The sequence below is a fragment of the Nyctibius grandis genome, chromosome 19, assembly GCF_013368605.1.
Source record: "Nyctibius grandis isolate bNycGra1 chromosome 19, bNycGra1.pri, whole genome shotgun sequence".
NCBI lineage: Eukaryota > Metazoa > Chordata > Aves > Nyctibiiformes > Nyctibiidae > Nyctibius > Nyctibius grandis.
The window spans coordinates 1,204,627-1,226,064 of NC_090676.1; the positions used below are offsets into that span (position 1 = coordinate 1,204,627).

Sequence of the window (21,438 nt, forward strand, 5' to 3'; positions counted from 1 at the left end):
TGACTGGCCCTGAGGGAGGAGCGTGGCCAGACCCTGCCCATGGAGGCAGGAAACCTGGCAGGGCTCACAGTACGGCGTGTGCTCAGGGCAGCAGCTGCCAGGCTGTCTGCAGTCGAGTGGAGAAATCTGGTGCTCTTCAAAGGACAAGCTGGGTCCAGCACTTCCTCCCCAGCCCAGGGCTGCTGCCACACGGAGAGCTTAAGGGTGCACAGAAGTCCTTTGCCTGAGCTCCAGACCACCGCAGGAACACGCCTGAGCCACCTCAGGACTCCTGCCTCAGCACCAGCAACCACCAGCTGCAAAGAACCAGCGTGCAAAACCCAGAGCGGGCAACCAAAGCGGCTGGAGCAGCCAGGGAGAGGGCGGCAGGAGCAGGCAGGTTCTTGCCCCAGCTCATTCCCCGACTAAGCCCCTCTCTCCCAAGGCAGTCCAGGAAGACCAGGAGCCAGCTCTGGCTCCTCATTCGGGGCTGTGGAAACCCTCTGCCCCTTTGCTTTGCCCTCTCCTTAACGGGTGCAAGGTGTTGGTGCTGCCCTAGCCCAGGACAACATCACTGAGAGCAGGAGGTGTGGGATACATTTTCCTTTCTCTATTAAGCGAGATCTGCAATTATCAGCCTCTTTCAGTCTGTGAGCTCCCGACAGATCTCCCACGCCAATGCAGACCCCAGAAACGTGCTTTTCTTAGTCCCCTTTCACAGACCCTTCATCGCCCATCGAGCCCAGCAGCCTCGGCATCACAAACCAAAAATTACTCCCACATTAAGAGCGGTAGGAGCCCAGTTACTCAGCGCTGGCTGTGTGGGAGCAGCCGAGTTCCCAAGGCAGTGGTGCTCACAGCACGCAGCTCCTCGCTGTTCCGAGCACTTGGCAAAGCAAAGGCAGAGGGAGAAATTGGCTTTAGAGGACAGAAGGCACACAGCAAACGGCTGGCAGGAAAGGGATCGCACCACTAATCATCTCTTTGGCACGTCTGGTCTCATCAGGCGGCTCTAAAAACAGGCTTCTCTGGCTAGATCAAACTCAGTCTCCAAGACTGAAGCTACGTGCAGCAGCTGGGGCAGAAGAACACAGACAGACCCTCTCCCTGCTCTCCTCCCAGGTTACCAAGCGCTACTGGGAGCGCTGGATCCGTGCCGGTGTCTCTGCACCACCACGCGAGGACCCATTCTGCAAGGTTCATCACAACACGTGTCACCTTCAGCTCAGCCTTGCCTTGTCCGCTGGGGCTTCATCTAAAAACCTGAATTTTGCAGGACTGAGTCAGAACTTGGTTAATAAGCCACAGCACAACTGAGTCAGCGGCATCGCTCTTCAGTGCTGTTTTACTGACATCCCAGATAACAAATACCACTCGCACTGGACCACAGCCAGCGCAGTGGGAGCCAAATCCCTGTCTCCCACCAGCCTATCGAAGCATACATCTCTCTAAGAAAGCAAAATACATCTCTCCCCACCCAAGAGGAAAGGGGAAACTCAAAAGGAAATATAAAAACCTGATTTTTATTCTTTTTCCTAGGCCATTTTGTACCCACTCACCACACACAATTACATGCGGACAGACGCAAGGTACCTTTGGAAATTGTTCTCAGCACTTAATCCTCTGGCTCTTTGACACTCATTTACTCTCCAGGTGCAAATAGCTGCATTTTCTGCTCACAGACTAGAAAGCCAGCACATGACCACCAGTTGCCTCCTGGAGTAGCTGCGTAGCTCTCGCTCCCTGCCTAGTTCAGTGCACAATTGTCTGCAACAGGACAGCTTTATTTCTGCTCTGCTCAGATCCTCCCAAGGCCTTTTGTCACGTTGCTCAGTGCCTTAGGGAAGGCAGCATCCCCCGTTGGGTCTAGACAGGATGGCGCGGTGGCCAGTGCAGCGTGGGGAGCTCCCAGCCCGCCTCTGCGTGAGAGCGGGGCGCAGCTTTGGGCTGGAAAGGCAGATTTGGGTGAAAAGCACCAATCTCCCTCTTAATCACTGCTGTACGCTGGGCTCCTCGCTGCAAGCAAGGAGCCTTCTAATAACGCCGTGTGCCCGGGCTGAAATCTGACCAAACCAGCTCGCCGTACACGGCACACACCGAGGGTCTGGAGCAAAAGGACGCCGCCTCTTCCATCACTACGCTGATCTTCTATCATTTGCTTAGAGATTGGTTTTGAAAGCTCAGCAACGCTGCAGCTACTCCCATTTTCCTGTGGCACAAATGCTCAGCGAAAGCTCTGCAGGTGAAGAAACAAGGTCATGTTGGAGTTTACTCGCTGCGAAGGGAAGGTCCCTTCCCCAGAACCCCCTTCTCCACTGCAGAAGCATGAGATCTTATCTCTCGAGGAAGCCCAGGGCCCAGGAATGTGTGACACAAACAACTCCAATCCAAGCCACGCCAGCTGAACAGCTTTTCTCAGGGTACTGTGACCTCGAGACAGGCTGCTCAGGCAAGGGAGCCCCACTGAAAGAGAAGCAAAAAGCAGTCTAAAGCCAGAAAATGGGATTTTTTTTTGCACAGAAGCAAGTGGCAGCATTTGGATACGTTCCTCTGCAGGTTTACCCCTTCTTGACTGCTCTAATCATGGCCAGCAGCTCTTGTGTTCCCCTTAGCACAGCTGCCTCCACTTGGAACAGGAGCCGTGACTTCAACAGCCACCAAGACAGAGAGAGGAGAGGAAGGGCTGTTGCTGCTGTAGGCCCCATAAGCCAGCAAAGAGTTAATTCAATGAGGAGTCATGAAATGTACCTGAGTAAATAAGAACATCTGGAATCTATTCAGGAACTCCCAGCGCTGGGACAGACAGGCTCAGCGCAGACAAGACAGAACAGCAAATAAGATAAGCCATTAGGAATGTAGTAAATAAGTCAGAAAATGATAAATTAGTAAATCAAGAGGTGCTTGACACGGGAGCTGTTCAACTGCTAAAGATGTGGACCTGTTGCATGATTAGTGTTACACCACTCTCTGTAGAAGTGTGGAATTGGGAGATGTGGGACTCATTTGGAAAAGCTTTTGCTAATGGGTAACTAGAAAGGATTTCTCTTCCTGTTTGGATGTGTTTAAGAAAAGCCTAGCCATGGCACTTAGTGCCCTGGTCTAGTTGCCATGGTGGTGTCAGGGCAATGGTTGGACTTGATGATCCCAGAGGGCTCTTCCAACCTGATTGATTCTGTGGATCTGTAAAGCAGTGCTGCTTTCAAAAGCAAACCCTCCTGACTGAACTTCTGAAGACCATCCCAGGAGCAGGCTGACATCCTTTTCATCACCCCTCTAAATAAAGACGCCAGGGAGCTGAAGACCCACCCAAGAAGCAGCCATGGCATGATGGTCACTTTCTCCTTCTCAAAAGATTTAGTGTTGTCCAGCAACAAAGAGCGAAGATTAAATTAAATATAACTGAGTATAACCAAAAGCAACAGGAAAAAAAGCACCAAACTTCGCAGTCATCCTCTTGCAGCTGCAGATTTGTTGCTCCCTATCTCATCGCTGCTTCCATTTATCTCCTAGCTGAGCTACCCGAGTTTTGTGCCAAAACAAGCCAACCACCTAGCTGCTTTGTGCTGTTAATGATGCTTTACCTGAACAAGCAGCTGAAGGTAACTAATGGATCACTGAAAAGCTGCTTGACCAACGGCACTGGCACAGCAGAACCTCCTGAGGCAGGCAAACCACTGACCACGCAACAAACACAGACCAGGAAACGTCCCACGGCAAACGCAGCATCACAGAAGGGAGGCAAAGTTCCCAGGACGTGGTGCAAAATGCTATCAGAGAACACAGGAACTAAATCTGAGCAATGAGGACATGTGAAAAGGAAGAAGAGGAAATGATGAATGTGTATAAAGGAAAAAAATCCCAGGATGTCCTACAGTGACCTGCCTGGGGAAGAGAAAACTGTTAAAATACAGCACTGGGAGAAAAACACGCAGATACAGTGAAAGACAACGGCCCCAGACAGGACAGCACCGGCGTAAAACCGGGCTGTATCTTATCACACAGAAACGGGAAACACCGAGTTTTCACATGAGAGGTGGGAGCACTGCCTTAGCACCAGCGTGAGAAACACCAGGAGGGCAGGCAAGGCTCCCCCGTGGGGGAGCAGTCAGAGGAAAAAGGGAAATTCCAAAGTGAAACACTTCAGGTGAAGGAGAAAAAAACACTGTTTTCGTGAGCATAAATGTCAGTTTAGAAAAGCCCAGTCTCAGCCTATGACTCTGTTAGGACAACGAAATGGAATGATAAAGGAAGGAGATTTTAAAATAAACTCACTAACAACCATCAGAAACTATAGGAGTGTCAGACACGAGCGTTTACCTTCCTGCAGGGGCACGTCAAACACCAAAGAGCTGCACAAGTGACAAGGGAGGGGATGTTCTTTACAAAATCAAGGAGTCTCTTCCCATCACCCTCCTTTCTCCTGTTCTGGTCTGTTATCCCTTCCCCGTTAATTAGCCTGGCTCTCATTTTTTGCTTTATAGCTTATTTGATAGTGAAACGTTCCACCAGCTCCCAGGAGGAGACGGTTTAATACAGGAGGTACGTTGCTTCCCGTTCATCTCCAGGCTCTTCTGTCAGCTTTGGAAGAAGATACACCTCTCTTGGTTAGTGATAGTGCTCTGCTCGGGCACACGTCAGATGGCCTGGCAGCGGGGCAGAGCTGATCCTGCTCACCAGGAGATAAGGACTGCCCGTTACTTACAAAACCCAAGAGAATCGGAGGACGAAGGAGTCGCAGCGGGGTCCCAGAGGGGCTCACAGCCACACAAGGTGCAGTGTCTCAGCAGGAGCCGTGGAGGTGGAGCGAGGAGTCTCTACAGCACTGCCACCCTCCGGCTCCGGGGGAAAAACGGCTTCTCCTGGCAAAGAGTCATCCCTGAGCCCAGAACCCCTCTGACTTTAGCGCCTTTCCCTCCCACTGGCAAGGAGAGATCTGAGAGGAAACCTGGATGTGGTCATCACATACGTCAAGTGACGCAGGCAGGCAAACCCCGAGTTTACCTGGCAGAAAAGATCTTTAAAAATGCTCCTGAGATGTTTAATCTCATTTAGCTGAAGGCAGCTCACCGGGGAAGGCTGCTCACAGTGCAGCCCAAAGTGGTAAGTGCAGACATCCGCGTGTACATCATCCAAAACAGGAGATGGCAGAAAGGGTCAAACGCTGTTTCCCTATTTTGCAGGCTTTTAAGGGTAATTTTCACAACAGCCTACAAATTTGCTGTTATGCACATTATGTAGCCATTTAGTAATGAAAATTGTAAGTTAATGCAGCTCTCAGTTGAGAAGCTGTTGTAAAAAAATGCCCTCGCTAAGGTCTGGTACCTGCTCCAGCAGCTGTGTTACTACAGGCAGCCAAGCGAGTTTCTCATGCTGAACCTGTCCGACCCGCTGGCCTTCCCCCAGCCCGCACCTCCCCACAGCTCATTCTCTGCTCACACCAAGGTGAGAACCTGGAAGCTTCCGAGCGCTGAGGGGGGTGGACTTACAGCACAGCAGCGTGACTAAGGCAGGAGGCAGACGGCACGCTCCGGCCCTTGGCACGGCAGCAACCCAGCCTCTCGCAGAGGGATGGTGCTGGGTGAGGCACAGCTCCCGTTGTGCCCGTGTTCGGGGGCCCACGGTTCAGCACAGCTCCATGTTCTGCTCCGAAGCCCAGGACATGGTGCAAAATGCTATCAGAGAACACTGATTGGTTCAAAGAAGGATACGGAGACCTGGGCCCAAAACACAAACAGCAACAGACCAAAGCTGGAGAATTCCAGGTGTTGAGCTACATTAGTCCTCAGCAGAGGGGAAATAAATCAAAGGCTACTACAGTCTTGAGTCTTTCCACCTGAGCTGCTTCCATCACCTCAATAATTCACCTCTTAAAACACAACTTGCTTTCCAGTAAGATCAACTCTGTTTGCCTTTTACTTTCAGTCCCTTCAAGCTGATTCAGCTTTGTGCCTTCTTGGAAAGAAGAAGTCGGCAGCAGGGTTTCTCAGGGAAATGCAACACAGCAAATTAAAGCTGCAGTGAGTCTGGGCTGCTGGAGCACGGGCAGGCAGAGCAGGTGGGTACAATGAACACCCCGAGAGCTCTGCTGAGGGGAGGGAAGTCAGGACTTTGTCTCTGGAAAAGCCCAAGCAGAGAGTTAAACCTTGTCCCAGCACACACACATCAGTGTGATTGCAACAGCAATCCCTTATAGTGTAACCACTACCCTGACAATCACATCACCCTTTCTCCTATTGTTTTCACACATTAAATATAAACTAAGGGAGCACTTTGCTGCAGTCCCTGGAGGAGAGAGAAGAGTAAGAGGATTGTGATGAGCAGTGAATGAAAATTGCTCCCTGGGAGCTCCCTTCCCCCTCACCTTCCTCCCCTCTAAAGAGCGCAGTAACTCAATCCACAAAGGTAACCGAACTCTTGTGGGAGAATTTGTGGCACAACAGGCTGCAGCTCCTTTCAAAACAGATTTGTTTCATTTATTTATTTTGAAGTCCACTGATCATCACAAAAAAAAAAAACAAAACCATGGGAAATGCAACTAAAGAGAAAAAAAAGTCCAACCAAGACCTAAGAACCCAGAGCTACGAGTAGGTGTGAGCCTGTGCCGCCCGGCGCGGGTGCACCCCCAGGACGGGACAGGCAGGCGTGTGGCCAGAGGCGGGTTCATGTTAACCGCTGAACAATGACAGCGTTGAGCAGGTTGGCTTCCTTCAGGGTTTGGTTCTCGTCGGTCAGCTCTTTATTCGGGAAGGTGGTCATGAGGACGAAACTGGTGGCAGCCATCGCTGGCCGGGCGTCTGCTATGAAGAGCCGGATGTCCCGGATCCTAAAGGGATCAAACACACACGGGGGATCCCGTTACTGAGCGTCCTGTACGAGCGCGTGGCAACAGCCTGAATTCACCCCTTCCAGGGTACACAACCCTGTGGTCACTGCCCTTGCTTAGAGGCCACAGCTCGACAATTCTGATTTACCCCCCTCCTCTGTAGCCTCCCGTCTAGAGAAACACCACAAGCTGCTTTACAGGTTAAAGACTTTGGGTTAAATGTGGTTTTTTACACGTTTGTGTTGTCAGGCAGTTATTTGAAGGCTTCTGAACCCTTCAAGATGAGCACATTAACAAATTGCTCGGCACTAGCTGCTCTAAGTGACTGAGCTCACTGCACAGCATAACCTACGTGATCTCAACTCCCACGAGCAGCCACAGCAGCGACCCCGGATCTATTTCCTGCACCCGACCGCAGAAGGTTTTTGTAACTTTTTGCATCGTTCTTGATTCTCTTATAAAAACTGGAGGAATGAGTATAAACAAATATTCTCTTCAAGATCAGGTAGGTGAGGACTTCAGGAGAGCAGTCTAAGGAAGCAGCAGGGTGTACAAGACAGCTTTGCTCATCCGAGGGAGCTGACCTGCTGTGAGAGCACCCCTTGGTGCCCCTTTCAGTCCAGCAGGAAAGTCTGAACTGAGAGTCACAACAATTGAACCAAGTTCTTAATTATCTGAGAGTTTCTAAAGCCCTTAGAAGTGATTCAGTTTTTTTTACAGGTGATGTTAAGGCGAGTTCTGCTGATCATACTGTATCTCCCAGGAGCAGCAGCACTGGCTATAATCAATTACTATTTGGAAAACAAATCCTATCCTTCCAACAGCTAACGACTGCTTTAAAACCCCACAATAATTTCATTCCTCTTCACCCAAGCTCCCTTTAGCGGGCTAGCAGGGATTTTAACACCTGCTCCATCTGTGCACAGTCTGCAGTGTCACTCAGGCCCTCCCAGTTAGTAACCTGTGCTTCCTGTTGCATTTGTACCTGTGATGGTGGTTAAACTTCTGGACCAGTCGCCCCCCGTCAGCAAGCCGGATCTGGATGTTGGTGACAGGCTCCGACTCATCAATAGCGATGGCAGAACTGGCTTTGGCCTCATTCTCTGCCTGCTGGGCTGGCGAGCTGGTGCCCATCACCTGGGGCGCGGTGCTGAGAACATGGAGACACAAGGTGAGCTGTTAAAAACCAACTGACTCCCCTGGCTGCAGGGGGCCACACGGTGAGCTTATCGCCCGCTGGGCCCAGCTACCAGGGCTCCTAGTCAAGAGACACCAGTGCAAGTTGGGAGTGAGAATTTCAGAGTCAGCCAGTCAGCAGGAACTTGTCTAGAACTTCACCTCCACCATCCCCCTCTGGAGCACCACATCACGGGCCTTCATGCACCCACAGGGGCAGCGTAACTCGGAAACACCACTTCTACGGGACGTATCATGGTGGTTCCAAACTAGGGATCCACCTCCTGCCACGTACAGGCTGCGCCATCTCACAGTACATGCCCGTCAGCCTCATTTCCTCGCTCAGAGGAACACCTCCATACCACGGGCACCAAGTGCCTTTGCTTCAGAAAGGTGAATCAAGAGGCTCAACCTAGCAGAACTCTTGAGTGACTGTCTCACGTCACACCCATAGCAAACCAGCGCTGCTGTCTTCTCACCTGCCCAGCTTCTGTCCTTCTCCAGTAAAAGCTTTGAAGACACTTTTAGGTTTCACATACTCCTCATCACGGTGATCCTCCATATCCAGGTTCACTTGTCCGCCCCGTGCTAACCTGCGCAGCTCTGCCGGGACTTCCCTGCAAAGAGAGTGTCCAAAGGCAGCTGCCTGAAGAAGCAAGTCAGGAAAGTGCAGAGAAGAAGTGCCAGCACAGACCGCTGGAGTTTCAGGAATCGCAGTGAGGCCTTGCTTAATTAACAGGGCAGATGCACACCTCCCCACTAACGGACACAAATTAAAGGTTATTTTTTCCCTGGCCCTCACCTGGAGTGACACGATGCATCAGAAATTCTCAGCCCAAATATGAAAGTCTGTTTGTTCACTTCAAATTCTCAAGGCCCCACACAAACCAAAGCCCTTTCCCATTTATCTGAAGTCAATGTTCACGTCTGGCCCCGCAGTGTCCATATTAAGAACCCAGCTCTCAAGAAAGCTCAAGTGTGCCATTGATTCAGCATCCTGGACTCCACAAACACTTGTGTTTCAGAAAACATCTATTCTTTCTCTCCCCTCTTGCTACATACCCTCTGCGGATATCATCAAGAAACTGGGCATTGGATGGATCCTGGTAGCTCCTCAGTTCTCCGCTGTCCAGACTGAATCCACTCTTCCAGAGCTTCAGCACAACATGCACCTGCAGCAGCCCCGGACAACGATCAGCCTCACTAAAGCATCTTAGTAAGAACAATAAGTGGATGCAAGCTGAGGGGTTCCTGACTGGCAGAAGGATTTCAAGGTGCAGCAAACATTCCAGCCAGGTTCCTCTGGGCTGAGGGAAAACCCCAAAGCACTGGCTATGTAATGGTCACGCAGCAATTCCTAGAAGGTGGCACCACAGACCCCTTTTTGATAAATACGGTTGAAGAGACAAGAGTGTGCTAGACAAGGAGCCCAAACCAAGCTCCCACCACAGCCTAGATGTGTATTTGCTCACAAACCAGGCATGAGAGACTCATTGATGCTGTTAGCTCCACATCTCTTCAATGGCTAAAGAAGAGTCAATCGCCCAGTGCTCTTTGCACACTATTTTTCACAATCTGCACTTCTAAGGAACGCTCAAGGTTCTTAATTAAAACTTCATCAGAAACCTGCTTACCCAAGACCCCAGCATCTACTATTTTATAATCAGAAATCCCACAAGCAGCAGGATTTACCATACTTCTGTCCTCTTGAATTTCTATCAAGCTTTATAACTCTCTGGGCTCACAAGGGAGAAATCCCTCGGGTGACATCTACAAAACAGAACAGAGAGCTACTCACATCCTGAGCAGAGTTCTGTCTCCTCTCTCCTGCCACGTAAGCAGACTCCTCCTCTGGAGTAGCCCCGAGGCGATAGCCTCCCCCTGCGAAGGGCTGCAAGAGAGGCAGGCATGCACAGAGGTTACAGAATGACACAAGCCCCAGACAGGTTCCCTTTCCCCAGCACCGTTATGGATGAGCAGGGGGGCTGCGGGGCACCAGCAACATCTCCTGTCCTGCAGGCACAGCGACCAGCTTGAACAAGTTAATAAATACAGCACAAGGAAGTGATTTTTCTTGCCACTGTGACACACAAATTGGAGCTCAGACTTAGCTGTGCTTTTATCATTCCAGGACTCCACAGCACCACACAGCTGTCACAGCAGGAGCCTTAACTGAACCAGGGAACAGAAGGAAGAAGAACCCCCCACTCCTCACTTTAGGCTTGCTAGTCTCGCCGCCGCTCTTGGCCGTCCGATCAACCGCCACCGCCCCGTGCTCCTTTGCTCCTTTGAACAGATCCTCCACCAGCTCGTTGGGACTCTTCTTCCTCGGAGGACCAACGATCTGCTGCCCGCTTCTCTCTGAGCCACCAGCATAAAACCTGACAGAAAGCACACGGCTTCTGGGTAAGACTGGACCGCTGCTCCTCCGGGAGACGCGCGTGACAGGACCCAGCAATTTTATATCAGTTCATTTTCGTGCAGCTTGGATCTACAAATATCAGCTACTACCAGTGTATCTCCTACCGTAGCCACTTACAAGTTCCTGCACTGCAGAGGCTTCCTTTTTATGTCAGTTACTGTGAAATTACCCATTCATTAATAGCAATAAAGTGATAATAACTCTCTCAGACCTAGAAATAGTCCAGACTGACAAGGCTCAGTTTCAAATGCTAGTACCAGTGACACTAACAAGCTCAGCAAGACTTCCAGCAGGTCCCTGACCTGTCAGATGGAAGAAGATGGGCAACATCTAAGTGGTGTTTTGAGGGAAGGCAGCACTTTAAAAACCAAACCAAAATCCCCAACTAAAAAAAAAACCCAAACAAACCCAAAACCCCAAGCAGAAAGAAAAACACTCCCTGTGTTATTCCCACATTTCCGTTCTCTATGGACACAAATGATGATCTGGGCTTTTTTCCATTCTTAGCTGAGGGTTTCCACATCCCACCTCAGGCTTTCTCTCAACAGCACAATTCAGTGATGAAAACTGGTGCTTGTACAGCCTCGCTGAGCACGTGCTTGTGCACAGACTTTGCACTGACCAACCTTTCCGTGTCAAACACGAGATTTTTCACTACAGGAATTTCGCATCCACTTAAATCTGCTTTTTAAAAAAAACCCTGCAAAAGGGCAGGGATACACACACGGGTTTTAAGTCTTTTAACTGAAAACTTACCGCTGTCCCTCCTCTTCATCATCATCATCCTCCTGCGCATGAACAAGGTCTCTAAACGATGTCACTCTATGGTCACTGCAAAAGTCAGTCAGAGAAGGACATCAGCCTCATGACATGTTTCAATCACATAAGGAAAAGCTCCTGAACGCAGCAGTCAGGTTGACTCTGTTCTGCTTTTAGGGTCTGATTCATCACTCTGTGAAACAACAGGTCACCACTGGCGCAACCGAGAGCATTTTTCCTGCAAGACCCAGTCAGTAACGCCTTCTCTTTAAGGCTGGATAGTTTTTCCCTACTGCACAGGGATTTGGTAAGGCAAAATTAACTTATTTTTGTAAAATGCTCGATGCAGATCAAGTGTCACACAAAATCAGAAAATATTTCTCCTGCGGAGATACAATCTCCTCAAATAAACACGTCACCAACCGATTGTCTTCTAACCTCAAGAGACAAATCGAGTTTTTCCTGAGCAATGAAGCAAGTTGTCCTAACTGGTCTTTGGATTAGCTGTGCAATAACACCTGCGCTTGCAATGTATAAACACTGATGGTTTCACAATTTCTGGAGAGCCACACCAGGTGAAAGAGATCAAAACACAGAGCTATTTCTCTTGAAAATTAACATACACCCCTGCTTTAGACAGAGCTGGTGTTTTTACATAAATAGTTCTCACTGTCAGGTTTATAAGCCACCAATAAACAGATTGGCCTGAGCTGAAGCTCCCTCCTCACCTGGCTGCAGCACCTCTGGAGACAGAGCTGGGTGTCGGCTGGGGAAGAGTCAGAATGTCCTCATCGCCCCCGTCCTCGTAGAAACTGGCGAGCGCAATCTGGAAAGGAGCACGGCAGGAGCTTCTCAGATGAGAGCAAACACTCCAGAACAATGGAAAAAAACACCAATAACACAGCTGCAGCCTCTGTCACGTTGGAGCTCTGAAGGCACATCAACACTAAAGACATTTCAGGGAATTTCCCCCTTTGGAGGTCCCAGCAAAGACGAGGTAGGACACTCACAGCTGTGCCAGAACAACCTCCCTTATCCTGCCGTGTTTCTACAGGGGCTATGCTAAAATTACTGCTCTGAAACACCTGTGAGTAGCCTCGGAGTTAATTACACACAGCCGGATGGCTGGAGGGGGATGGGAGGCAGGAGCAGGTCACAGGTGTGGCCGAGCTCCCCCCGGTTTGGGGGTGCCGGGGCCGCCGCTAGCAGTACGGACCGCGCAGCACCAACAACCCCGCGGACATTCAAGGGGAACCTCCGCAAACGCGGCGAAGTCCCGAGCCCCCCGTTCCTCGCGCCGTGTAATTAGCTGCGTTCCAATTAACGAGAGAACCACCGCGGGCTTCGGCCCCAACCGGCCCCAACCGGCCCCGCGGCCCCGGCTAAACCCGACCCTCGCACCCGGCGACGGGCCGGGGCCTCGGGAGCGGCCGGGCGAGGCCTGAGCCTGCAGGAGACCGAGCTCCCGGCCCAGCGCTCCCGCCACGGCCTCCGGGGCCGGCCCCGCCGAGCGGGCCGAGCCGCCGCCGGGGGGGCGAAGGGGAGCGGGGCGGCGGGGCTACCTGGAGGTCCCAGCCGGCGGACTCCAGGAAGAAGCGCGCTCGCTCCTCCTCGACGCCGGTCACGGCCACGAACTCCCTCAGCGCCTCCTCCCTGTCCGCCATCTTGCCGCGGTGCAGCGCCCAAACCCCGCCGGGCCCCGCGCCGGCCCCGCCCCGGGTGCGCCGCCAAAACCCTCCCGGGCGGAAACACCCTCCGGGAGCCGCGCACCGCCCTGCGCCGTCACAGCGGCCCCTGGCGGCCCGGCGGTGCGGTGCGCCCAGCCCCGGTGTGCAGCGCCCAGCCCCGGGGCGCGTTCCCCCAGCCCCCGGTGAGCGGCGGCGCGGAGCAGCCCAGGGCAGCCTGTGCGTCCCGGCTCGTTTATTTCCAGGTACACACGACAAAGGTGGCGGTGGCCGAGCCCCGGGACCCCCACCCGAGGAACCGGGAGCCGACGCGGAGCGGGACGGGGCGGTGGCCCCGGCGTTCCCCTCCTCATGCCCGTCCGCGCTTGAAGAGGAAGAAGAGGAGGCCGCCGAGGAGCCCCTTCTCCAGCAGGATGGCAAGCCACAAGGCGGGACTGTACAGGAGGTTCACACCTGCGGAGGGGACAGGGGACATGAGCGTGGCTGCGGGGAAGAACCCTCCGGTCCCAGCGGCTCTCACGCACCGTTCTCCATCTGTGATGGGTCCCACAGTCCGTCCCCGGCTGGGGCAGCGATCCCCAGGGTGGCCATCTCACTCACGGGCTCCTGGCCATCGTGCACCACCCGGCAGGTGAACACGGACCCGTTCTTCTCCGCCGTCGCTTGGACCTCCACCAGGTTCCTCAGCTCGAACAAACCACAGGGCTCCATCGACTGGGAGTTGTTCTCCACCTTCATCTCCATCCCGTTCTCCAGCCAGGTGACGGCCACGTCTCCTGGGTAAAACCCCTTCACGGCACAGGTGAAGCTCACGGTCTCGTTCACCTCAACAGGCCTTGGTGGGTCAACGACCACATGGATGCTGGGGGGAACTGGGAAGAGAGGCAGCGCCTGGTGCCTGGTGTCCCGTGGCTCTGCTGCCCGCAGGGTGCCCTGTCCCTGCCCCAGGACCCCCAGCCCCGCGGGAGCTGGTCCCCCCCAGTGCTGGTCCCCCCCAGCCCTCACCTCGCAGGGCTTTGCTGAGCTCGTACACCTCCCTCAGCGGGGCCTTCAGCGTGGGGTGCTGCACCTCGCAGACGAGCCGCGAGCAGACGTCATCCTTCTGCAGTGCCACCACCACGGTGCTGGACATGTCGTAGGAGGATTTCGTACTCCCAGGGGTGATATGGGGCTGCTGAACTAAGATCAGGGCCTCGTTCCTGAGCCATTTCACACGGATGTCTTCAGGGAAGAACCCTCCGGCCGTGCAGGTGAAAGACACCGACTGCCCCGGCCTCACTCTGTGGTCGGGCCCGGACACGACCGGGTGGGTGGGTTTGGCTGCGGGGAGAAGTGTGGGGCCGTCAGACCGGGCTCTGCCTCCCCCACCCGGCCCCGGGGCTGCAGGGAGCGGGGTCTCCCAGAGATGTGCCTGGGGATGGCCCACGGGACCCTCTCCCAGGGCAGCACTGGAGCCCCTTCCCCGTCCTGCTCGCCCCGAGCGGAGCCCACCAGGGCCTGGCAGGGCTGGTTCCCACCGGGAGCTGCTCTGGGAGCCCCACTCACCACGTACGGACACCTCCGTGCCCGTCCCACTCTGAAACACCACATCACTGAACAGCGACTTGCGGAACTTCACGCAGTAATAGGTGCCGGCATCCTCGGGCTGAACATCCCTGATGTGGATGGTGAAGTCCGTGTTGGACCCACTCATCGCCCTTGTCACACGCGGATAGGAGCCCGTCTGGTCATAAATGGTCTCGTTGCCACCGCCCGAGCCCTTCAGCCACCTCACGGGGCCAGGGGGACCGTTTCCAGACACGGTGCAGGTCAGGGTGAGTGTCTGCCCCGCTGTTACCGACTCCTTGTCCTGGGGCTGCTGCAGCTCGAAGCCCCGAAACTCCTGGGCACCCGCACCTGGGCACAGTGACAGGAGGGTTTGGGGCTGACAAGGGGTCCTGGAGCCGGGGCACAGCACAGGGTATCGCCAGACCCCCAGCCCTGAGCCCAGAAGAGGGGACAGAGAGACATCCCCATCGCTCACCCCCCAGGGCAGCTGGCACCGTTGGGGACTGTGGGACAGGGAGGGCCCCAGGCCCCTGGGATGTGCTGGAGTAAAACAAACTCTTTAGCTGAGATAAAAGCAAGCTGGAAGGGAGGCAGTGAGAGAAGAGCCCCGGGTAGGGGCAGGCAGGGAGGAGGATTGCCCTGCCAGCGGCGCGGCGGAGCGTGCCAGGGGAAAGGCGCCGGGGCCGTGCGGGGCCCCCACTCACGCGGGGCTCTCTGGAGCAGAAGCAGCATCAGGGCGGTGAGAGGCGTCGCCGGAGCCATGGTGATTCCCACGTCCTGCTCCCCGATGGCTCGGCTTGGCTCGGCTCAGCTCAGCTGGGCTCGGCTCAGCGGGGCAGTGGGCTCTCTCCTGGCGAAGCGGAAGGAAGAGGCTCACCACCAGCCGAGTTCCTCCCCGGACCTCTTGCACAAGTCCCAGCTGGTTCCTACAGTGTTCACGCCATCTCGCATCACGAGGCCGGTCCTCGTCAGCGGTGGCAGTCCCGCTGTCCCCGTGGATGTGGACCACGGCCACCGGGCAGCCGGGGAGAGGGGCACCGACCTGGCACGCTCCCCTCGCGCGTGGCCAGCCTGTGGCTCGGCACCCCGGGGTGTCGGGGGACACCCAGCCCTGGCCAGCAGGATCGGGGTGTCAGGGGGCACCCAGCCCCGGCCGGCAGGAGCGGGGCACGGGCTGGCATCCCCGAGGTGCGGAGCTCGCCCGGGCCCCGCCGGAGGCCCCCGCAGCCCCCGTGCCCAGCGCAGCCCCCCGCACTCGGGGCGCACCCGGCGGCGCTCCCCCCTCGGGTGATGCCCTGGGCGGGGGTGATGCCCGGCGGAGCCCCCGGCCCGGCCCCGCCGCTGCCCCCCGCCCGCCCCGGGGCCGGCACCGCCCGCGGTCACAGCCCTCGCCCGCCGCCTCCATTTCCTGCGCCGCTTCTCCTTCTGCTCCCGGAGCCCCGGTCCCAGCCGTGCCCATGGGCTGGCGGGCGGCCGCGGCGGCCCCGCTGCTGCTCGGGCACCTCAGCCTGCTCCCGCTGCCGCTCGGGGGTGAGTAGGGGCCGGGGGCGCGGCAGCCCCCCGCCCGCTGCCCGGCCCCGCTGCCCCGGGACGGGCCGGGGGAGAGGCCCGGCCGCCGCGGCGGGTCGGTAACGCGAGCGGCCCGGCAAGGGGGGACACGGGGCGGGGGGGGGCTTTGCTCCGCCGACCACCGGCGGGGCTGCGCGGGGCTGCCGGGGGCGAGGCGGGTGGGAGGGGTGAGCGGCGAGAACCGGGGGACAGAGCCGAGCCCCCGGTGTGCAGTACCGAGCCCCGGGGTGCAGAGATGAGCCCCCGGGTGCAGAGCCGAGAACCGGGGGACAGAGCCGAGCCCCCGGTGTGCAGTACCGAGCCCCGGGGTGCAGAGATGAGCCCCCGGGTGCAGAGCCAAGAACCAGGGTGCAGAGCCAAGAACTGGGGTGTGCAGAGATGAGAACTGGGATGTGCAGAGATGAGAACTGGGGTGTGCAGAGACGAGAACTGGGATGTGCAGCACTGAGCCCCCAGTGAGCACCACCGAGAACTGGGGTGCGCAGAGCCAAACCCCGAGAGTACAGCACCGAGCCCCGGGGTGTGCAGAGCCCAGCCCAGGGGTGCGCAGAGCCAAGAACCAGGGTGCAGAGCTGAGAACTGGGGTGCGCAGAGTTAAGAACTGGGTTGTGCAGCGCTGAGCCCCAGTGAGCACCACCGAGAACTGGGGTGCTCAGAGCCGAACCCCGAGAGTACAGCACCGAGCCCCGGGGTGCAGAGCCCAGCCCCACTGAGCTGGTGCTGGAGGTAGCGGGGGGCTGTGGGCAGGAGGGGTTTGGGGGCTGCGCTGGGCTCCGGGGCTGCACGTCCCCGCTCAGAGCTGGCTCCTGGCCGGCAGCGCGCAGCCCCGGGCGGTGAACCCCGCTTCCCGGTAATCCTGGCTGCTGTTGTGCAGAGCTGGGGCGTTAATGTTTAACGGCAGTCGGGAGTTTTTCCTGCCAGGAATTCCCCTTGGCTCCCTCTGTGCCTCTCCGACTCCTGTTAACAACACGACAGGGCAGGCAAATTTGCCCCTTGTTCATTTTTAACCTGGCTCCCGCCGCACCCAGGGCCTGCGGTTTGTCTCTGCCGTATCCAGGGATATTTATTTCTCAGCTGAGCTGCTGCAAACCCGGGGCGAGCTGGGGCCGCTCTGCCCGTGCTGCTCGGGGGGAGTGGAGCAAGCCCTCGCCTCGCTCAGCCCCAAACCCTCCTGCTGCTGTGCCCAGGTGCCCAGGAGTTTTGGGGCTTCGAGCTGCAGCAGCCCCAGGACAAGGTGTGGGTGACAGCGGGGGAGACGCTCACCCTGACCTGCACCGTGTCTGGAGACGGTCCCAATGGCCCCGTGAAGTGGCTGAAGGGCTGGGGCAGTGGCAATGAGACCATTTATGACCAGACGGGCTCCTTTCCCCGTGTGACGAGGGCGGTGAGTGAGTCCGGCACAGACTTCACCATCCACATCAGGGATGTTCAGCCCGAGGATGCCGGCACCTATTACTGCGTGAAGTTCCGCAAGATGCTGGAGGGTGTTGTGGTGTTTCAGCGTGGGGCGGGCACGGAGGTGTCCCTGCACGGTGAGTGCAGCCCAGCGGGACCCCATCCCACAGCCCCCAGCCTGCCCACGGCGGGCTCCCGCGCTGCCCCGCGCCCACCACCCTCTCCCCGCTCTGCCTTGTATCTCCCCAGAGACAGCCCTGCTTCCCGGCATGGTGGCTGCAGCTGTAGTGCTCTGCCTCCTCCTCTTCCTCGGCCTCTTCGTCGCCCTTTGCATGTACAGGAGGAAGCGCAGAGGCGAGGCAGAGAGCCAGTGCCTGGCCGGGCCGGCGGCCCTGGGCAGCTTCTCGCCCATCCCTCTGCGGTGCTGTGCAGGGACCCCCAGCACCCTCAGGTTCGTACCCACCGCCCCTTCCTTCTGCACCCTGAGACGAGTGAACCGCCTCATCTACTTGCCTTGTTCCGGATTCCTCTCCCTTTGGAGCAGTAATTTACCCCAAAAAAGCTCCTTTACTCACAGACACATCACTGCGCTGTGTCGCTTCTCTCTGTGTTTGACGGGAGCTCCCCACAGCCCCTCACCGTGGTGTCTGAGCCTGGCCCAGGTGTGCAGAGAGCACTTGTCCCTCTCTGCCTTCACTGTGGGCATCGTGTGTGGCCACGTGCCGCAGAGCCCGGCTAAAATTCGGGAGGGGAGGTGAGGAGGGCTGTGCTGGGGGGGGTGTGGAGGGGACCCAGCTCCCTTTAGCTCTAATGACCGTCCTTCCCCCCGCAGCAGCGAAGTCCTGGACACAGAGACCTCCCATCTGCCCGGCCAGGTACGAGCGAGCCGTGAACATGGGGAAGGGCATCCCGTGCCAATGCCGTGGCGTGCAGGGCCTCTGCGAGGCTCCGGGGCCAGGGTGGGCGTTGGGTGAGCCTGCACACAGTCCTGGCACGCTCCGCACCGCGGCACGGGGCCATCCGTGCAGCCGTGGCACCGCCGTCCCGCCTCCAACCCGCTGGTAGGGTTATTTTTGGCAAGGTTTATCTTGCAACAGCGTTCACCATTTGTGTGCACTTCTGCAGCGAAGCAGCAAGGAGGACCACGCCATCCACTACGCCGACCTGCAGCCCCTGCCCGCGGCCCCGCGGCACGGCAGGAGCCCCGGCGCAGCCCCCTCCGAGTACGCCAGCATCAGGGTAGCTGCCAAGTGACGTGTGGCACCGCAGCCCGCGAGCCCATTTCGGCGGAGGAAGCAGGGACGTTTCTGCAGGGCACAATAAAGAAGAAGTGGATCTGTTTGCGTGGCTCGCCCCAGCCCCAGCTCAGCACGGCGCACCGTGCCCGGCGCTGGCAGAGCTCCCTGAGTTCATTCCTGTCTCGCAGCGGTGCTGGGTGAGGCTCAGGGCCAGACCCACCATGCTGGGGCTCGGCAGCAGCTCTCCCAGGACCCAGTGGCCATCTCGAGCGCAGGATCAGGCCATGGGGCTGAGCACCACAAGCCGTGCTGTGCCGACTGCTCCAGGATGACTCCGGGCATGCCTGTCTCCACCAGCACGGGCCACCACCGGCGCTTTCCCGGCTCAGCAGGTCCACGACTCGTGTCACCTTGTCAGCACCCCGAGCCCGTCCTCATTAAAGCCAGCGAACAGCCCTGCTGGCCCGTCCCGCTGTGTTCAGAGCGACGGTGCTGGTCCCGCGGGGTCCTGGGCGACGTGTGGCCTCCGCAGCCCCGTGCCTGCTCCCCCCGTGCTGCTGCCAGGCTCCTGCTGAGCCCCACGGGCAGCGGCAGCCTCTCACCCTGCCCCGGGCAGCTCTCCCGGGCACGGGCTCCCCCCAAACCTGCGCCTTCTGACCACGCGTGGGGCAGCTCCCGGGCACAGCCCTCGGTGCCACGCTGCTGCAGCTCGTGGGCCCTTGCCCGGCTTTCCCTGCGCCCCCAAAGGGGCTGGTATTGGGGAACAGGGTTCATGGTGCTGGGTTAACATCAGGGCAGCTGGCACCAGCCAGCCCTGCCATCCCAAATCCATGCACATCTCTGGCTCCAGCCCCAGCTGCTCCCTGCACATCTGCTCTGTGTGCATCTGCTCCATGCACATCCTCCCCCCATGCACATCTGGTCCATACACATCTGCTCCATGCACATCTGGTCGATGCACATCTGCTCCATGCACATCCCCTGCTTCGTGCACATCTGTGCACATCCCCTGCTCCCTGCACTTCTGGTCCATGCACATCCTCTGCTCCATGCACATCTGCTTTTGTGCACATCTGCTCCGTGTACATCTGTGCACATCCCCTGCTCCCTGCACATCTGCTCCATGCACATCTGGTCCATACACATCCTCTGCTCCCTGCACATCTGCTCTGTGCACACCCCCTGCTCCATGTGCGTGTGCCCCACGTCCAGGGGAGCAGCCCAGCGTGGCGGTGGCAGGGAGCCGCAGAGCACACGCTCTCCACGCCGGGCACCGCCGCAGCACCCGGGTGCACCCTGGCGCGACGCGCACCCACCCATGACAGCGGCCGCTCCCCCCGCACCACGTGCCACCACGTGCCAACCCCCCTTTGTGGGCATGGGCTAAGGGCACGACGCTCTTTTCAGGCAGAGGAACCTGCTGTTGCTGCCGCCACCTGTAACCTTGAAAGCTGCTGCAGTTGCCGGTTTCCAACTTTATCTACTTTTTACTGTGAAATCAAAAGGAGAAGTGAGACGAGAGCGTGAAGAGCAGCGTGTGCGTCCCCAGGGGAGAGAATTATGGGGGGGGAGAGGAGCCCCTACGGAAATTCATTTGCATGAGTGAATAAGCGTCTCGGGGGCACTCAGCACCCCATGGGCATGGTGGCAAGAGTTTGCCAGGGCAGGGGTCCATCACCGCCGCCGCCCCCAGCACCCATCCCCAGCCTGGTGCCCTCTGCACCAGCCCCAGCCCCAGCCCATGGCATGAGGGGTCAGTGCGAAGCCTCCCATGGCGCTGGGTCTTGAGCAGAACCACGGGCACCCTGGGCAGCAGCTGCTCTGAGCAAGACTCAGGGGTTGCCCATCCTCTGCGCGGGGAGGACCCCAAAGCTCGTGGAAAGCTCGTGTCAGGGCGGCGAGCGGGAGTATGTAAAAGATGTGGGTGAGAGCGAAACCGGGGATAGACCTCGCAGAGAAGGGGAAATGAAATTCGAGGGGATTTAGGGCTTTTTAAGCACTGGTCTGGGTCAGGAGGTGGGAAATCCACTTTGATACCAGCATATGCAAAGCAGCGAGCGAGCGGAGCACCCCGGAGCGCTCTGCACCTCGCAGAGGGCCCAGGTCTGCGGCTTACTGCCCGGCGGGGGGGTTGGGAGGTTATTATAGGAAAATCCTTTAAGCCACCGGCCCGGCGTGTGCCGGCAGTGAAAGCACAAGCAAGGACACAAGGTAGGAGCGTGCCGGGGAGCGCCGCGCTTGGGGGGCAGCGCTGGGTGATGCTGGGGTCGGGGAGTTGCTGCTCGTCAGGGGTGGTTTCCTGGTGCTGCTGGGTGGCACGTCCCGCTGAGTCACCCGCTGGGTGCTCGAGCGAGAAATGTGGGTGCTTGTGGCAGGTGGAAAGGGGCAATGGGTGGGGTGGGCGCGGGGTGATGCTGGGGCGGCCGCGGGGCGATGCTGGGGCCGGTACCTGCCGGGCTCCTCATTCCCACAGCCGGGGCAGAGCGAAGGTGGCTTCGCCGCGGTGCGGAGCAGAGGTGGTGGGTGGTGGGGAGAGGCTCGGTGTCCCAGCCAAGGAGGGGACACGCCAGGTCCAGCCGGGGTTCGGGCTATGTCCCAGCGCTGGACCCCACACCCGGACACCCTGGGCATGGTGGTGCCAGGGTGAGGGCGCAGCGGGGTGGATGAGGCCACGGCGGCGTGTCCTGGTGGTGGCCCCGCCACGGGGAGAAGCTGCCGGCGTGTGGGTGGTGCCAGGGGGTTTAGCCGGGCTTGTCCTCAGCGTGCTCTGCGAGCTGGGGCAGTGAGGTGTGGGGCCGAGCTCCTGCTTCCCACTAGCCCCGTGCCAGGACCCTGCAGGGTGGC

The 21,438-nt window shown here is 57.7% G+C and overlaps 3 protein-coding genes across 4 annotated transcripts; 1 reads left to right on the forward strand and 2 right to left on the reverse strand.

The window, feature by feature from the left end:
- Positions 1–6,427: 6,427 nt before the first annotated feature.
- Positions 6,428–12,864, reverse strand: NSFL1C (NSFL1 cofactor). The gene is made up of 9 exons (XM_068416200.1): positions 12,722–12,864; positions 11,888–11,985; positions 11,157–11,231; positions 10,194–10,359; positions 9,777–9,869; positions 9,041–9,150; positions 8,458–8,595; positions 7,788–7,952; positions 6,428–6,802 (listed from the first exon to the last, which is right to left on the reverse strand). The coding sequence occupies exons 1-9, from the start codon at positions 12,821–12,823 to the stop codon at positions 6,640–6,642; spliced, it is 1,110 nt and encodes a 369-aa protein (XP_068272301.1). The 5' UTR covers positions 12,824–12,864; the 3' UTR covers positions 6,428–6,639.
- Positions 12,865–13,092: 228 nt separating this feature from the next.
- On the reverse strand, positions 13,093–15,968 carry LOC137672234 (signal-regulatory protein beta-1-like). The gene is made up of 6 exons (XM_068416333.1): positions 15,895–15,968; positions 15,097–15,242; positions 14,390–14,740; positions 13,850–14,164; positions 13,369–13,716; positions 13,093–13,297 (listed from the first exon to the last, which is right to left on the reverse strand). Exons 2-6 carry the CDS (start codon positions 15,152–15,154, stop codon positions 13,194–13,196), a joined length of 1,176 nt encoding a protein of 391 aa, XP_068272434.1. The 5' UTR covers positions 15,155–15,242; positions 15,895–15,968; the 3' UTR covers positions 13,093–13,193.
- Positions 15,800–19,049, forward strand: LOC137672235 (signal-regulatory protein delta-like). Of its 2 annotated transcripts, XM_068416335.1 has the most exons (5): positions 15,800–15,922; positions 17,149–17,493; positions 17,606–17,807; positions 18,189–18,231; positions 18,482–18,697. In XM_068416335.1, exons 1-5 carry the CDS (start codon positions 15,850–15,852, stop codon positions 18,608–18,610), a joined length of 792 nt encoding a protein of 263 aa, XP_068272436.1. In that variant the 5' UTR covers positions 15,800–15,849; the 3' UTR covers positions 18,611–18,697. The 2 variants fall into 2 exon arrangements, with proteins under 2 accessions (XP_068272436.1, XP_068272435.1); XM_068416334.1 differs by having other exon boundaries at positions 17,149–17,807; positions 18,482–19,049.
- The last annotated feature ends 2,389 nt before the right edge of the window (positions 19,050–21,438 follow it).